The sequence below is a fragment of the Anopheles bellator genome, chromosome 1 (assembly GCF_943735745.2).
Source record: "Anopheles bellator chromosome 1, idAnoBellAS_SP24_06.2, whole genome shotgun sequence".
Lineage (NCBI taxonomy): Eukaryota > Metazoa > Arthropoda > Insecta > Diptera > Culicidae > Anopheles > Anopheles bellator.
This window is the reverse complement of record NC_071285.1, coordinates 36,482,209-36,497,246: the sequence shown is the minus strand read 5'-3', so window position 1 is coordinate 36,497,246 and position 15,038 is coordinate 36,482,209. Positions and strand designations below refer to the sequence as shown.

General features: G+C 48.1%; 5 protein-coding genes across 7 annotated transcripts; 3 read left to right on the top strand and 2 right to left on the bottom strand.

The window, feature by feature from the left end:
• Positions 1 to 2,934: 2,934 nt before the first annotated feature.
• On the bottom strand, positions 2,935 to 4,574 carry LOC131206239 (sugar transporter SWEET1). Its single transcript, XM_058198712.1, has 6 exons — positions 4,492 to 4,574; positions 3,915 to 4,096; positions 3,769 to 3,846; positions 3,477 to 3,703; positions 3,243 to 3,418; positions 2,935 to 3,177 (listed from the first exon to the last, which is right to left on the bottom strand). Exons 2-6 carry the CDS (start codon positions 3,989 to 3,991, stop codon positions 3,046 to 3,048), a joined length of 690 nt encoding a protein of 229 aa, XP_058054695.1. The 5' UTR covers positions 3,992 to 4,096; positions 4,492 to 4,574; the 3' UTR covers positions 2,935 to 3,045.
• LOC131206238 (solute carrier family 2, facilitated glucose transporter member 3-like) lies at positions 4,358 to 8,186 on the top strand. Its single transcript, XM_058198711.1, has 7 exons — positions 4,358 to 4,788; positions 6,128 to 6,232; positions 6,310 to 6,470; positions 6,544 to 7,180; positions 7,252 to 7,464; positions 7,530 to 7,632; positions 7,693 to 8,186. The coding sequence occupies exons 1-7, from the start codon at positions 4,696 to 4,698 to the stop codon at positions 7,950 to 7,952; spliced, it is 1,572 nt and encodes a 523-aa protein (XP_058054694.1). The 5' UTR covers positions 4,358 to 4,695; the 3' UTR covers positions 7,953 to 8,186.
• A 247-nt stretch (positions 8,187 to 8,433) lies between these two features.
• LOC131207450 (solute carrier family 2, facilitated glucose transporter member 3-like) lies at positions 8,434 to 11,106 on the top strand. Of its 2 annotated transcripts, none has more exons than XM_058200066.1 (6): positions 8,434 to 8,471; positions 8,542 to 8,807; positions 9,549 to 10,173; positions 10,238 to 10,450; positions 10,522 to 10,624; positions 10,693 to 11,105. In XM_058200066.1, exons 1-6 carry the CDS (start codon positions 8,454 to 8,456, stop codon positions 10,950 to 10,952), a joined length of 1,485 nt encoding a protein of 494 aa, XP_058056049.1. In that variant the 5' UTR covers positions 8,434 to 8,453; the 3' UTR covers positions 10,953 to 11,105. The 2 variants fall into 2 exon arrangements, with proteins under 2 accessions (XP_058056049.1, XP_058056057.1); XM_058200074.1 differs by lacking the exons at positions 8,434 to 8,471; positions 8,542 to 8,807 and adding exons at positions 9,169 to 9,202; positions 9,298 to 9,458 and having other exon boundaries at positions 10,693 to 11,106.
• On the bottom strand, positions 11,056 to 12,277 carry LOC131207468 (solute carrier family 25 member 35-like). Its single transcript, XM_058200086.1, has 4 exons — positions 12,201 to 12,277; positions 11,968 to 12,143; positions 11,764 to 11,899; positions 11,056 to 11,707 (listed from the first exon to the last, which is right to left on the bottom strand). The coding sequence occupies exons 1-4, from the start codon at positions 12,270 to 12,272 to the stop codon at positions 11,174 to 11,176; spliced, it is 918 nt and encodes a 305-aa protein (XP_058056069.1). The 5' UTR covers positions 12,273 to 12,277; the 3' UTR covers positions 11,056 to 11,173.
• A 366-nt stretch (positions 12,278 to 12,643) lies between these two features.
• LOC131208207 (uncharacterized) lies at positions 12,644 to 14,481 on the top strand. 2 transcript variants are annotated; one of them, XM_058200869.1, is made up of 3 exons: positions 12,644 to 12,800; positions 12,934 to 13,362; positions 13,441 to 14,481. In XM_058200869.1, the coding sequence occupies exons 1-3, from the start codon at positions 12,731 to 12,733 to the stop codon at positions 13,887 to 13,889; spliced, it is 948 nt and encodes a 315-aa protein (XP_058056852.1). In that variant the 5' UTR covers positions 12,644 to 12,730; the 3' UTR covers positions 13,890 to 14,481. The 2 variants fall into 2 exon arrangements, with proteins under 2 accessions (XP_058056852.1, XP_058056845.1); XM_058200862.1 differs by having other exon boundaries at positions 12,934 to 14,481.
• Positions 14,482 to 15,038: the final 557 nt, after the last annotated feature.

The following is a 15,038-nucleotide window of genomic DNA, read 5'->3' as shown; positions in this document are numbered from 1 at the left end:
TTATGAAACTATTACATTATTATTTATTATAAAATTATTCGTATATACTTGTTATATATATTTTAAATTGTTCCTTTACTTGTTCCTTCTTGCATTAGCATTGCCTTTCGTCAAGCTGAAACAATGAATCCCTGTAACATAACGCCTTTGCATTTTGTTTCCTAATGTTGATTTAGACCTCACATATTTCAACTCTTCATAGTTCCTTTTTACTTTATAGTTTTACGCGTCTTTTACATGCGTTAAGCTAAAGTCACCAACGCTCACCGCAATCCCTCCGTTGCGCCGGGTGCGTCACTAAACCGGGATCAATCATTGCGCACCCCAGATCCGCCACCGGAGTCACGTGTACCGGAAACGCATTCGCGCTCAGCCTGCGTCCGTTTTTTTTTACACCGCGACAATCGACACCAACGAAAAGTGCGCTTATCACCGATTGTTAGGGTTTTTACACGCGCACAAGGCGCATTGTGCGGCTCGTATTCATAGCACGGTCCTTCAAGTCTCGCGAGGGTTGCGGAGTACTTTTCGTCCTTTTTTAACCCCTTTTTGTCCCTCGTCATTCCAGGCCAGCCAGGAGTTTCCTGTTGGCCTCGGCTTCGCGGGACACGGCGCAGGACTCGCTGGCTTAGCTTTTGTGGTTGGTTTTGCTCGGGTTTCAAAACAAACATCCTGCTAGTCGCCGGTATTCATTATGTAAAAGCCCTTTCTTCTGCAACCCGCATGTTGAAAACTGTCGATTCGGTGAGGGTTTTAGTGGAAAAGGTCCTCTTGCGCACCAACATTTGGGATGATTTGTGAATTTTATCGCTCTATCGGGGCGAACTCTTTCAATACCAATAACAATTAGGATCGCATTTTACGCGCCAGGGATCGTAGAGTAACCCACGCTTAAAATCGTGTAATGAAAGTAAAAAGTTTAAGTTTAAATCTTCCAAAGCAGGAAACGATGCCAGATGATCAGTCTGCCCTAAACACCCTCGATTCGACACCAACATGTAACGTGTTGCAACGAGAGCATAATTTTCGCTGTGGCATAATACTGTTATCGCAAAGACGCGTTCTCCGTTATTGGGTTCCATTGTATCGCCGATCGGCTCAAACGATCGATTATGATGCGCCAGCATGGGTTTCCCACAAAGAGGAAAATGTTACGCAGCAGTGGAATTCGGAGACAGTGGGCGTTTGCTTGGTAATTTATAATCATAAAAATAAGTTCGATCTGAAAAGATGTCTAAAAGTGTGTCTATGATCTATGTGTTTATATCCTAAATAAGGAAAACTTGTTTGTATAACCCCGCCGGGGTGAACGTGTTCCTAAAATCACCTTAACCTTCGGCCGAGTTTAAAAAGCGATAAATTTTAAAGAAGCAAACGGAAACTGCACCATAAGCTGCCCTAATCGCTTCGACAAAATAGGGGTGTTGTGGACGCTGAAACGTAACAGTTGCGCAGACGAAACCAACCCGCACAGCAGGGAACGGGATCGGATGTGGTTCCCGTTTTAATCGACAAAACCAACGGAGAGAGAATGCATGCTTCCGCTGAATAAACAAACAAACAAACAAGTACCTTTGATTGCACGCATCCTGACGATTTTTATGCAAATGAGTGAATATTTTTCACTCCTGCATCGAGTTCCGGCCCCGGAGAGACGCGTCGGTTGCAGCAGCCAAGGAGAGCATTTGATTCCGGTTTGCCGCAACGCATCAGCTGCATGCGCTTGCGTCAACTTTTAAAGCTTGGTTATGCTCGGCGAACCCCACGGTCTGAGGGTGACGATGATGACGATAATCAACAGTTTCCACTCTCGAAAGCCCTTTTTTATGCAATGGAGGGGCAGAACTGCATTCGATGCACCTGGACGGTGTAGTTACACCGACCACCGGGTGAGTGATGCGCCTGTCGATCCGGCATTAACATTTACGAACTCAAAAAAAAAGTGATCAGCTTCAAGAAGTCATCTTTATGAATCAATCCGATACGAACAGCGGGTCCCTCTGTCCGGCTCATCAATCAGAGTCGAAAAGGGCACCGGGCACCCGAATCGAGGGGTGCGTAAGGACGCTGAGTCCTTACACTTCACTTCATTGACACGCATTGTTCCCCGGCGATCATAAAAATGTCCTGCACAGGCCGGGGACGGATTCTCGTTATTTCAACATTTTACGACACTCTCTGCAAGGTTTGCAATCAGACCATTGTTGCTGATTTTATCACGTCCAAAGTTATGCCTCCAAATATTGTGCATGGGGTGTTATCGGTAGAAGAATGGCTGGAATGCAAAAGAGTCAACACTCGGCAGCGAAGTACTAAAGAGTGGTGATGAATTTATCAAACACCGGGCTTTTTACAACAAACATCAACAAAATCAAATATCGGGTATTGGCTAGTAACAAACTTCAGCCATTCCGGTTTATCATCGAGTGCGAGCTCCACTATCATTCAAAAACGAGCATTGATAATGATATTAAAAATGCTGTCAGAGGAAATTGAGATAGAAAAAAAGGAAAAAATCTTGACATTATTCAACTAACGATCACGTACAAAACATAATCAGGTCAACGCTGTTATCAGGTTTTGCGATAACACGATACGATGGAATGAGTGAGTCGCCGAAGATTCTGATATGCGTTACACAGAAAAAGGCACAAGCTTCACACAGACCACAGGGCAGACTAACAACGAATATCTCAATAATGATGGAAGGAATGAAGTAATCATTGTAATTACATTAACCAACTAGAAATATACAGAAAACTTTGCACGTCGCACCAACCGACCTGGGTCAGACTCTGAGGGGCTTGATTAGAAACAGAAAACAGAGACGAATACGAATTCAGTTGCGCAAATAAGTACATTTGAAACATCGATGTCGATTGCACAGACCACAGAACACACAATAGCCAACCTTGGAAGAACGGACAACACAAATATCGTTCTACGAATGAAATTTATTAACAACAACGCGACTGCGTTTCGATACTGTTAGTGGCCGTAACCAGAACTGGCCGATGCGTTATCCCACCCGTAACCCTTGTAATACTACAATACCGGATTCTCGGACACCAGCGGGGAATACCGTGGGCCACTGTTAAGGGAAGCTTTCTTTTTAGGATAGATCACATAAAGTGTCAGCTGAATACCCGCCAGTATACCTCCCAGTAGATTGGGAATCTGGGAACGAAAAGATATCCCAATTTGTGAGTTCAGAAGAACAGCAGGCTTACGAAAGAAATTACCTGAACGAATAGATCACTGATAAGTATACCGTACGCGGTCCAGAGCAGACACACGAAAAACGAAGCAACGATGATCGGGAAAGGAAGACTATCTGTGTTCTGGGTGCGGATCACGTGCGCCAGGGTGGCCAACGGCGAGGCAAAGAATATCACTGCTAGACAGCAGCACAGCAACCCTATTTGAAACGGTTAATTAGCTCGATCCGTCCGGCCGTTAGTATCAGCCATTCTTACCTATCACCCGAATCGACCTTTCCAAGTCGCTCGAAAACGTGGTGTAAATCGTGGCGCTCAGAATGACACACGAGATGACCATGATCTGGCGCACCACTTGGCGCTTGCTGACGCAAAACAGAAAGAATATTACCGTGTAGATGAGGAATAGTGCCGAGCCGATAAAGTTCACCAGTATCAATGTGTCTTCCTTGGTTAGAACCCCATACTTGAGCCAGGTGAAGCAGCTACAATTAAAGAATTGATAACAATGGAATGCTCGCAATCGCGTGCAACGGATGTGGCAACTCACGATAAGAATCCGGATATGAACGGGAAGGCTGATTCGTCGCCGGTGGATTTTTTCAGGATGTATCTACGGCAGATAATACTAGAAAGGGATGGTGTAAGAGTTTGAATCAGAGCTGGTTGCCGAAATGAAGTACCGCCAACACTTACGTGCCCGTCAAAAACTGCAGCACCGTCGCAACGGTGGCCATTCCGGCGAGGGTTCCTTTGGACCATATTGCGTCCATTGTTGGTTGTGCAACAAAGCCAAACGAGCAGCAGAAAAACACTATGCACGGTTTCTACACTCCATCGGACGAGCTAATGTTATACGGCACGCAAGCAATCATACTCTGGAATGAGTGTGGAGTGTGATTTGAGCAATTTCAATTACGGGATGCAGTTTTACGGGATTTGTTTATATGTAATCCGCTTATCAACAAAGTAGCGAATTCTGTACGTGTCTGCTTTTTGACAGTTCCCATATGTTGTTCGTACGAATGCGCGCTAGCTTGTGGGATACGTTCTAGGCACAGGGTTGCTCTTCGAACATCGTGTTATTTTCGTGATTCGTTTCAAACTTTTTCATATGATTGAAAAGCAGGAATGACGAATCGATCGTGTAGTAAATTCGGGTTTTCGTTCGGTTTGATCCTTTGCCAATTTGTCTACCAAACAGGTTTGTTGTGAGACGAGCCGCGAGAAAGCATGAAGCAAAGGGGTGTTGGTGTTTGTGTTTCGTTCCTACCTTTGTTCCGATCAAAATCCACCGTTGTTGCCGACGTTCCTTTCCGCTGATCCGCGGCAATATCTACCTCATTCACACGTAAACAACTTCGCAGCGGATTAATGAGCGCGATCGGGAACGAAAGTAATTGGCGGCTCAAGTGTAGATAGAAAGAAGAAAGGATTGTGTTTTTCAGTTGTCGTTAACGTTTGCCACCGTCTACCGATGGATTCCTCCGAACACGAGGAGGCCCAAGTGCTTTACAGTGCCAGGAATGGGCCGGAAATTGTGCAAAACATAAACGCCAACGTTCGCAAGGTGAGCCGAAATACATGCGCGCCGTGCTGTGTTGTTGGCCCGAGCGGCCATCCGTACAACGCAGAACATTTTATCTTCCTAATCCCCTTGCTATTCAGCGGTTTCATAACCCCGGGCACCGTGTGACATTCCGCGGCATGATTTTCGTAGCATTGGACAAAAATAGGGAACCCGCGAAATGCTAATGGGCCGCGGAAATGAAGGCGGCGTAGTTGTGCGGCATTTGCGAAACGCCTTTGGTGGTGGTTGTGCAAGGACCTACGCCAAACGATGACGAATTGCCGCTGAATGCGGCAGAAACAGCTGATGCGAAGGCGCTAGACGGAAAACCATGAGTATGCGTACAATGCACGTGTTTGGCGGCCACGAGTCCTGTGTCTAGAGCGGAAGCGTGGCCACAAAATTCAAACTGATGCCATTAGTTCTCAGAAGATAAACCATTGCAAACGGTGCATGATGTCGCCAAAGTACCGCTTCAATCGGGTTAGCGGCGTGATGAATGGCGGCGTCTATTTATCTTGCACGCGACAAACAGAACGCGCGTACGTAAACATATGGTGCCCCTCTGGCAGGGCGGCAGGGACACGGTGCGGGAGTTTGTGTCGGTTGTTTGGATTGGTTATTATGACGTCGGGAGATCGCGCTCAAGATCACACGCGTCCGTCCCAAAACGCCGGCCCGCGGTGTGGTAGCATCCGTCATAATCGATAAGCGATTATCGCACAATTAGCACCATTGTTGGTGTCGATAATGCGGGTCAGCCGTATTCGATCCTGAGCTCGTGTTACGAATGGGCCCGACCGAGATTAGTCGGTGCCCAGCGTGCCATACAAATGGTTCGAACCCGGGATCAAATCAGAAGCGTAACGAGTTTGACAATATCGCACAAGGATTCGTTCTACGATGACCCCGCACCCGGAGCCTGAAGTGAGTGATAAGGATTATACCGCGGACTAATGTTGAGATCTCGTTGGAGCTACCGGTCGTCTTCGGTAGGATTACGCACAGTTCTGTGTCACATCCTTATCAGAACTATTCAGTCATGAAGGTTTTTTTGTAGTGAAAGTTGTTGCAAAAGGGAAGACAATATCCTCGAGCCAACTTTCCTGCCACAATCATGCAAAAGTATATTAAGCCAGCAAACGGTCGTTACGCTGAATCTGAAGGTTTTAGTAAAAACCCTATGATCAAGGCTTATCTCCAGATGATAACGAATGGATTGTTCAAAATCGTTAGGAATCGTTGAATTGAACACGCTTCACAGTGGCGTGTAAAATTGTAAACCACAAGATAAGGTTTCGAAAAGATGTTTAATGCGTTCTTAACTCCTCCATTTTAGCAAACAAGATGGACATTTTGGTTGATCACTGCCGGCATTTCCACAACCTTTGGAGCTGCAGTCCCAACGGGATACAACATAGGCGTTATAAATGCACCGGCAAACGTAAGTACATGCTTTGGCGTAGGACCTCCCGCAATCCGACCTTTACTCTCACGTGTTCTTAATTTTCCCATCAAAAGGTTATTAAAAATTGGTGCAACGAAACCATTTACGAAACATACGGCACCGTGTTCACTGAGGGCAACCTGGAGACGTTTTGGTCGGCCGTCGTGTCCATCTTTCTCATCGGCGGAGTAATCGGTTCGCTGGGAGGTGCATGGGTGGCCGATAAACTTGGGCGGTAAATAGGCTTTCGGAGGCTAATCGATACACGTCGTATGGCAAAAGGGTGATTTGATTTTCTCTGATTTTAGAAAGCGCTCGTTTCTTCTTTGTGGCTTTTTGCTGGTGGCCGGAGGACTGTGCTTCCAGTTTACTAAAGCGGTCAGCTCCGTTGAGCTGCTGATGATTGGGCGTATCGTCGTGGGCCTCGCGGCCGGACTGACCACCAGCACCGTTCCCATGTACCTGACGGAGCTAGCTCCGCTAGGGCTTCGTGGCGCCCTCGGAGTACTCTGCTCGATGGGTGTCACGGGTGGCGTGGTGGTTGGCCAGGTGATGAGCCTGGAGGAGGTGTTTGGCACCGAAGCCCACTGGCAGTTTGCGCTCAGCTTTTACGTGATTCTCGTGGTCGCCTTTTTCGTACCGTATCACTGGTTGCCCGAAAGCCCAAAGTATCTGTTCGTTATCCGACGGCGGCAGGACGAGGCGGTCAACGAACTGAAGCGCATTGCTGGCCGGAAAGTGCGCGATGAGTACGTCAAGCAGCAGGTGGAAGCGATGCGCAAGGAATGCACAACGGACAATCAGCTCGAGTGCGGAGAGGATGCCAGTGCGGAAAAATCCAAAGAACGGACGCTTATATCGGTCCTCCGGGATCCTACCTTAATGCTTCCGCTTGTGCTAGTTTGTGCCTTACAGGGTGGTCAGCAGCTATCCGGCATCAATGCGGTAAAGGGCACCGAGAGAAACACGCCAACCATGCAACGATTAATTTGTTTTTTCCTATTGCTTTCTTGCAGGTGTTTTTCTATTCTGTTTCCATATTTGAATCGGTCGGGTTGAGCTCCACGGATGCAAAGTTTGCAAATTTAGGCGCCGGTTGTCTAAACCTCTTTGTCGCATTCTTCAGTCCAATCTTGATGGCAAAGTTCAACCGTCGATTGCTGGCACTGACATCGTGCTCGATGTGCGCAATCTTTCTCTTCTGTCTTACTTTTATCGTATACTTTATCGTAAGTACAATGTACCAGATACCTTCCCGATTCGGTGCTTACGTGGATGTTTATTCTCTCTCCAGGACGACGTTGAATGGTTTTCCTACGCGAGTATCGTGGCCATTCTGCTCTACATACTCTTCTACCAGATTGGCCTAGGTCCGATCCCATACTTTATTGGCTCCGGTAAGATCGCCACGGTCTGTACACTTTCGAAACCTCTAATTGTGTTGTTATCGATTTCAGAACTGTTTGAAGTTGGACCGCGACCAGCGGCGATGGCAATGGGTAGTTTAGCATCGTGGGGATGCAATTTTATAGTGGCGATGCTCTTCACCACGCTTCAGAACGCCTGGGGGGCGTTCGTGTTTCTTCCCTTCAGCTTCACGTGTGTCGCACTTACATTGCTACTGAAGTTTTACCTTCCCGAGACCCGCGGTATACATATCTCACAGATTGTGCCACTCGTTGCGCAAGGATTCCGCTCCAAGCCGCTAGTGCCTTAATAATTAGCAATGACCATGATAACTGACTGAAAAGACAAAACCAATGCTAGTACACTGAAGCAAGTTGTGATTAGCTTGTTAGTGCCCACGCAGCGCGAGGAAAATGTTCGAACAAACAATACGTGGCTTAAAGGTAAACTTAAGTTTAGCAGCTGTTAACATACACTTAGTTTGAGGTGATTGATGGTGGCTAGGGCAGTGAAAAGTACGTTTCTGTGTGAACGGAGAACACAAATACAGTAAACTATTTACAATTGACGCTTTCGACGCACTCAGAGTGCACCAACGCATCCGAATGCATCCCTTGTCCACTACCCGCTCGCTTCGCTTATCTACGTCCGACAGGATCATAAATATTTCGCAAATCCCTGAGTGCCATCTTGGCAAACTGGTTAAGCTACACCGAATGCTTCTGTGCGCCCTTCCGGGAGATGCAAGCAGATCACGCCGAGCTTCACGCCATGGGCAGTTTTCACGCCATCGTCAATCGAAGGTTACGAGATGGATCTGATACTACCGGTAGGTCCGTAAAAGTTAGTTTTGAGCCGATACTGTACGATTGTTGCTCTTCGTGACTCTAATGATTAAGGAAACCGGTTGGACCGCGTCGTTCGCATCGCTGGGGCTAATTACAACATTCGGCGTTTCGATACCGGTTGGGTTCAACATTGGTGTAATTAATGCTCCGTCAGAGTTCATCAAAAGCTGGAGCAATGACACAATTTCCCACGTCTACGGAGTGCAGCTTTCCGAAACTGCGCTCAGTGCAACGTTTGCGGCAACGGTTTCGATCGCCTTAATCGGTGGAGTTATAGGATCCTTGGGAGGATCATATTTGGCCGATAAATACGGACGGTAAGTACTCTTCGCTGAACGAGATTCTGTAGGTGTCGGCGTCGAATGAAAACCCAGAACGGCACCTCTTTTGTACCGTTTGTTTCAATCAGTCAATATTGATCGGCTGTTGACGAGTCTCGTGGCTCTGTAAGTACTTACCAAACTGACCTCATCAATTCGAAATCACCACTTGAGACCGCTGGCTAGCCGTTCAGAATCAGTAACAAACTAGCAAGGCGCCGCGATGGAACTGAAGCTTCCCGTAGGTATTTAGGGTAAACCAGTAACCGTTCCGATTGTTCTACCAGCTTCTTGTGAATTAACCTTCCCCGTAGGATACTGGTTTGACCTTAGGTCTATGCTGTTTCGGGCTTATTGTAAACGTTTCAGTGTCTATGGCGGCGGGCTATCAGGTCAGCTCCATCAACGCTCCCGCGGAAGTTTGTATTTAAGCCGTATTTTGCATTGTCCTTCAAACTCTTCATTTAACGCCAGAAACACTTTTTAGCTCATAAAGGCTTGGATACGTATCGTCGTTTTTGAACGTTATGGCGTACAGTTTTCGCCAGCCGCATTACGAATCTTCTGGTCCTCGGTTGTATCCATTGTACTACTAGGAGGCATCATATCCTCTCATTTAAGCTTTTTTATTACCACAACCTACGGCAGGTACCCATCCGACTAGACCGTTTACCACAGAGCTTCCCCCTTGTGTGGACCCATCTTATATGTATCATTTTCTCTCCGGTTCTGGGCTAGGAAAAAATCGTTTCTATTTTGTGCCATTCTCCTAACGGCCGGGGCATGCTGTTTCCAGTTTTGCCGCGCGGCCTCGTCGGTGGAACTGTTGCTGCTAGGAAGGTTGCTGGTTGGGCTGGCATCCGGTTTGACCACCAGTGTGGTTCCGATGTACCTGGCGGAGGTATCACCGATCAGACTACGCGGAGCAATGGGAGTCCTATGCCCGTTGGGTCTTACCGCTGGCGTAGTCGTTGGCCAAGTGACTAGCCTAGAGCAGGTGCTGGGAACCGAGTTGCTCTGGCACCACGCGCTCAGCTGCTTCGGGCTGCTGAATGTGATTTGCTACGCGTTCTATTTTTGGCTACCGGAAAGTCCCAAGTATCTGTACAGCGTGAAAGGTGACCAAGCGGGTTCGCTGAGGGCCATTAGAAAGCTCTACGGACGTCATAGCATCGGCGACGATTACATCAAACTTCAGGTGGAGTGCGCTACCGGAAATGGTAACAATGCATCTGCTGAGCCGGACAGCCAACCCCAAGCTAGCCGCTCACTGTGGTCCGTACTGTGTGACCCAACACTCAGGTTACCCCTGATTTTGGTGTGCGCCCTGCAAGGAGGCCAACAGTTCTCGGGAATAAATGCGGTAGGTTGTTTTTTTGCCGAGCAGAGGGTTGAAGGTACTTAAAACTTCCCCTTTTTCTTTTCAGATATTTTTCTACTCAGTTTCCATTTTTGAATCCGTGGGCTTCAGTTCGACTGCGGCTAAGTTCGCCAACCTGGGCGTTGGCTGTTTGAATCTGTTTGTTTCGTTTTTCGGGCCCCTGCTAATGGCGCGCTGCGACCGTCGATTATGCTCACTAATCTCGTGTTCCGCGTGCGCCGTAATCCTCTTCGTCTTCACCATGGCGGTCTACTTTATCGTGAGTTGTTTGGAAGAACATTTGTATTTCAATCAGTTGTCCCTTTCGTACTTAAATGTTTTTTTTTCTAGGATATGGTTACATGGTTTTCGTTCGTTAGTGTCGGAACCATCTTGCTGTACATTATCTTCTACCAAATCGGTCTTGGGCCGATTCCTTTCTTCATTGGTTCGGGTAAACGAACAACGGAGGGCAGATTAAATAAGAGCGGATTTATGTTATCATTTCCTGTTTTGTTGCAGAACTTTTCGAACTCGGCCCTCGACCTGCGGCAATGGCAATGGGGAGCCTTTCCTCGTGGGGATGTAACTTCATTGTTGGAATGGCCTTTCCAACGCTACAACAAGCCTGGGGCGCATTTGTCTTTCTTCCGTTCTCAATCACGTGTGTTCTGGTGACATTATTGGTCAAATTTTATCTCCCGGAAACGAGAGGCAAAGAGATAGGTGACGTTGTGAAGAAAGTTTCGTTTGGCTTCCGTTCCCGGGTGTTAAATGGTTGAGTAAGGTTGAAATAAATCGGAACATGTACGTTCCGTCGTCACAACGACGGTAATTAGGAACCATTACGATTGGCCATTTAGAAAAAGTCGTTAAATTCCTTGTTCGTTTTATAAATTTATTGCACTTGCGGAATTCATTCTAACTGCCTAGTTTGTTGCGGCCCATCACAATATCTACCACTGTCTATTAATACATGTTCTTCGTTCCGTGTCCACACAGCCTACGACAAATGGTACCGGCTACGGAGCGTTTTCAGCTCATCGAAAAACAGCAAAACGAGTGTGGCGTGCGGTCCGATGCGCATGTAGTGAGGCCAAAAGCCTTTATACAATCCCGCCACACCTTCAGCTTTCAATATTTTGATGAAACAATCAACAACTCCATTGTAGTAGATACCCTTGCCTTTGGTGTCCACGCCTTGGTTGTAAAGCCGTGTAGCTATCACATCCGGCGGTGTCATCGTGATGGCCATCACCGTTCCACCAACCGCTCCCGCAACCGTAGACACGAATGTGTCACTCTGTTCGCGGATGATTGGACGACGGATGAGGAAATCTTTGGTGTAACCGAACGCTGCCAACTGACCGCCACTTCCCAGGAGTGCGCGCGGCATCGTAACCGACACTCCGCGGTACAGCCCTTGGACACCGTGTTTCCGGAAAATATCTCTCATGGCACTCATCATTCCAGTGTGCTGGTGCTGGTAGCCCACCGCGATTTCCGCCTTCGCCTGCGACTGCAGATGGGTTCTGAGCTACAATTGAGACGATTACTTCATGCAAACCCCATTTCGCAAGCCGCTCTCCATACCATAAAGAACGGGCTGGCCAACGCGGACCCCACAAATCCACCCGTTGCGCCCCAGAAGGCACTTTTCAGGATGGACTGGTTCCCGCTTCTTTGCTTAGTCCAGCCGCGCTCGTTGGCCGTGTTATATATGCCCAGTCTAAGCTAAACGAGAAGAGCAGTTTTGATTTTCGTGCTCTAGCTGCTGCCCGGCTGTGCGCCATTTACCTGCACGCATTGAGGATGAATTGAAAGCACAGCGAGGGAGCAAGACCTTTCTGTAGCGCCGCGTATCCGTCGTTTTTGGCAATCGTCACAAACGCATCCAGCACGCTGCGGTACGGTTTGTGGTAGGTGCCTTTGGCAGCCAGTTCACCTTGTAGCTGCATTCTCGTTTTGACGACCTGTTTTTGAAGAGAAACTGTTAAATCAGGCCTCAACGTCCCGAAAGTGCTGCCTACCTCAAGTGGATTCGTGATCAGTGTTGCGCCCATCGAACCGAGTCCGCCCAGCAAAAAATCCGTCCCGTCCATCGTAATCTTGTTGCTGGAGAATGAGAAAACGATCGCGCAACCGTCCGATCACTCGGTGAAAGTTTGTTTACATCGGTTGCCCCTCAGCTAGAACTGCCTGAAGGGTAAGCACTTTTCCCAACCCTGGAAAACAAAAAAGTTGATTGCATCGTTTATGGAATTAAAAAACCACAAACATTCATTGAGTTTTCACCTTTAAAAATAGATATGGAATAAAGAACTTATTTTCGTTCAATCAATTCCACAGTTTATTTGCGATTTGCAGCACCGACCCATAGGTTATAAACATCGCTCCGATCTCAGTGCTCAGTGCGTAATTGCTCAGATGCGAAGGGTTAGCTGTCAGCGAAAATTCTAAAAAGTCGCACAAAGCTGGTGGTGGAAATGGTTCTGCGGGAGTGATAATTTTACCTAGTTTATGATTACGCGGACCAAACCAGCATATTCTCCGGGTGAAGATGGCGACTTTTCGCCTTTTCGTGGTGCTCGCAACATTCTGCACGACCTACGGTGCCGAATACGATACGTGTAAGTGCCGATGCTCAGCGATTCGTCCCAACATAGTGACGCATCGGATCGGACGAACGGACGGCGTACGGGACGAAGCGAGAGGGGGTGGCATTATGTTGGTAAAGTGAGTTTGTTTTGTTTTGCTTTTCAGACGATTTGATCAGTACGGGCATCTGCAAAACGCGGCAGTTTTCCATCATCGAATCCCTGTACCCACGCAAGGAACTGCGTACCTTACTTGACTCCAAACGCGGTGCCGTGTTCGAGCAAAGCTGGAATTCATCGTCCTTCAAGCGGTTCAGTGAGTGCAAGTTTACGCTACAACCGCCACCCGACATGGGGCTGTACTTAATGGTCCGCAAACTGAATCTGCGGCGGGACGCAAAAGGGAACTGCGTCGATACGGTGACCGTCAAGCAGAGCAACGATAAGAAAACGCGCTTCTGCTACACGCCAAAGGATGTGCCAAGAAGTTTTTCCGACCCACAACATCTGCGCATAACGATCAAGCTCGACCACTACCAGCCACTACCGACCGTGGACGATACGCTGCAGATTCAACTGGTAGTCACACCGAAGGGTTCGTGTTTTCGGCTCACGCAAGTGCGATGCGATCTTGGTGACTCTACCTCGTGCATTGACCATTCGTTCTATCAAGACCGGACCGTAAACTGTCCCAACTGCGTGGATGAGGACGAATGCTCGACGGAGCTGGAGAAGGTTTACGTGACAAACAACCAGAACATTGCCCTCACAGCGTTAGTATCGCTCATTTTCACCATGGCCGTGTTCGCGTTTTGTCTGCTGTGCCTGTACAAGCACCGGCGTTGCGTTTCTTCGTGCAGTAGCCACAGCGCGGACAGTGCGAGCAGCGGTGGCAGTGGCACCCGAGCACTTCGACATAACGTGGCCACCGGCGTTCACACTGTAGAACTGCAGGGCTCGTTGAGCGACATACGGCCATCAGCACCGCCCATGGAGGAGAAAGATCTTCCGCCCAGCTACGATGCCCTGTTTCCTACCGAAGTTGCCTCTTCCGGATCTGGTCCGCCGACGGTCTCGGCGGCCACTTCTCCCACCATACCGAAAGCGTTGGATGAGCGATAAAACCGCGAAGAGACGCAAGAAGACGCAGGTCGCAAATGTGAACGCATTTCTCGTTACTGTTGGTGTACATAAGCTTTAACGTATGTTCTGATATCCGCTGTATCGTGGGACATCGAAGATTCGAATAGGAGAGGTGGTGCCGTCACACGCTCTCCGCCTAGCATAAGAATCAAATGTTTCGTGCAAATGTTTACTGTACAGTTTTTTATCCGCATGCTGCCGATAACAATGGCACTTGTTTCGTGCATTTGCCTTTGCCAGAAGCCGCGTTACCAACAAGCATTTGCAACGGAGCGAAACTCTCCCTTGAATCTCCAACGAACGACGGAAGTGCAACTGCGCGGTAGTGCACCGCAAACGTTTCGAGTTCCGAACGAAGGGAGAGTCACACTCGGAACACTGGCGGACACTGGCTGCTGCAGAACTTTTATCTTCCTGTTGATCTATTTATTTTTAGTATTCTATCAACGAGAGAGAACCCTCGCGAGCGGATTTTCGTGTACAAACCCGCCGGAGAGTTGGTCAACATCGGTATTCAATGCAAATTAACTTTAAGTCCGACGAAAATCGGTGGAGTGTTATTTTAAAAATAAAACCCGAGCTAAACATCGTGGAAATGGCATTCTTCACTTCTTCAATAGCCTTCCTCAGTGTGCGGCCCAGGTGCTATCGTCGAGCGTCCCGGAGTGAGATTATTTGAGGCTTACCATTTACCTGCACTGAAACACGCATCAATATGATGGAATCTTATCTATCGGGCGGCCAGATTAAAGCATGCTTCCGGCTCGAACGGCTGCTCAATTGTCCAGATCGAATCTGCGGCCGCTCGCATCGCGTGGCACGCGTCGATGGTTCTCATCAACTGCTGGCTGTGGCTTCTTTTATTTTGCCCATGAAACAGTGTTCTGGTTTATCACCTCAGCACACACCAGCCTTTCAAAACAAGAACCCCAATTAAGGCTCGAAGATGGACGGGCAGATGGTTCCTTTTATTCCCCGGGTAATTTGTTATGAATGGCACCGGAACGATAAGGACTTTGCTGATCCCGCCCGGTATGCTCTGGGATGGTGTCGGTTCCTAGGGCACTCCGGTGTCTATTGCGCGCCATACGTGTGGTACGATAAAGAATCCATCGATAAGGAACTGTT

What these genes read in the sequence shown, in the direction of transcription:
- LOC131208207 (XM_058200862.1), top strand. Translation starts at nt 12,731, where the DNA reads ATGGCGACTTTTCGCCTTTTCGTGGTGCTCGCAACATTCTGCACGACC. An exon ending in CGGTGCCGAATACGATACGT is followed by an intron (nt 12,801 to 12,933) that starts GTAAGTGCCGAT and finishes TTTGCTTTTCAG; the next exon opens with ACGATTTGATCAGTACGGGC.
- LOC131206239 (XM_058198712.1), bottom strand. Translation starts at nt 3,991, where the DNA reads ATGGACGCAATATGGTCCAAAGGAACCCTCGCCGGAATGGCCACCGTT. An exon ending in CTGCAGTTTTTGACGGGCAC is followed by an intron (nt 3,847 to 3,914) that starts GTAAGTGTTGGC and finishes ATCCCTTTCTAG; the next exon opens with TATTATCTGCCGTAGATACA. An exon ending in TCAGTGATCTATTCGTTCAG is followed by an intron (nt 3,178 to 3,242) that starts GTAATTTCTTTC and finishes TTTCGTTCCCAG; the next exon opens with ATTCCCAATCTACTGGGAGG.
- LOC131207468 (XM_058200086.1), bottom strand. Translation starts at nt 12,272, where the DNA reads ATGGACGGGACGGATTTTTTGCTGGGCGGACTCGGTTCGATGGGCGCA. An exon ending in TTCATCCTCAATGCGTGCAG is followed by an intron (nt 11,900 to 11,967) that starts GTAAATGGCGCA and finishes CGTTTAGCTTAG; the next exon opens with ACTGGGCATATATAACACGG. An exon ending in TGGCCAGCCCGTTCTTTATG is followed by an intron (nt 11,708 to 11,763) that starts GTATGGAGAGCG and finishes TCTCAATTGTAG; the next exon opens with CTCAGAACCCATCTGCAGTC.
- LOC131207450 (XM_058200066.1), top strand. An exon ending in TTGGCCGATAAATACGGACG is followed by an intron (nt 8,808 to 9,548) that starts GTAAGTACTCTT and finishes GTTCTGGGCTAG; the next exon opens with GAAAAAATCGTTTCTATTTT. An exon ending in CCATGGCGGTCTACTTTATC is followed by an intron (nt 10,451 to 10,521) that starts GTGAGTTGTTTG and finishes TTTTTTTTCTAG; the next exon opens with GATATGGTTACATGGTTTTC.
- LOC131206238 (XM_058198711.1), top strand. Translation starts at nt 4,696, where the DNA reads ATGGATTCCTCCGAACACGAGGAGGCCCAAGTGCTTTACAGTGCCAGG. An exon ending in TTATAAATGCACCGGCAAAC is followed by an intron (nt 6,233 to 6,309) that starts GTAAGTACATGC and finishes TCCCATCAAAAG; the next exon opens with GTTATTAAAAATTGGTGCAA. An exon ending in AGCTATCCGGCATCAATGCG is followed by an intron (nt 7,181 to 7,251) that starts GTAAAGGGCACC and finishes GCTTTCTTGCAG; the next exon opens with GTGTTTTTCTATTCTGTTTC.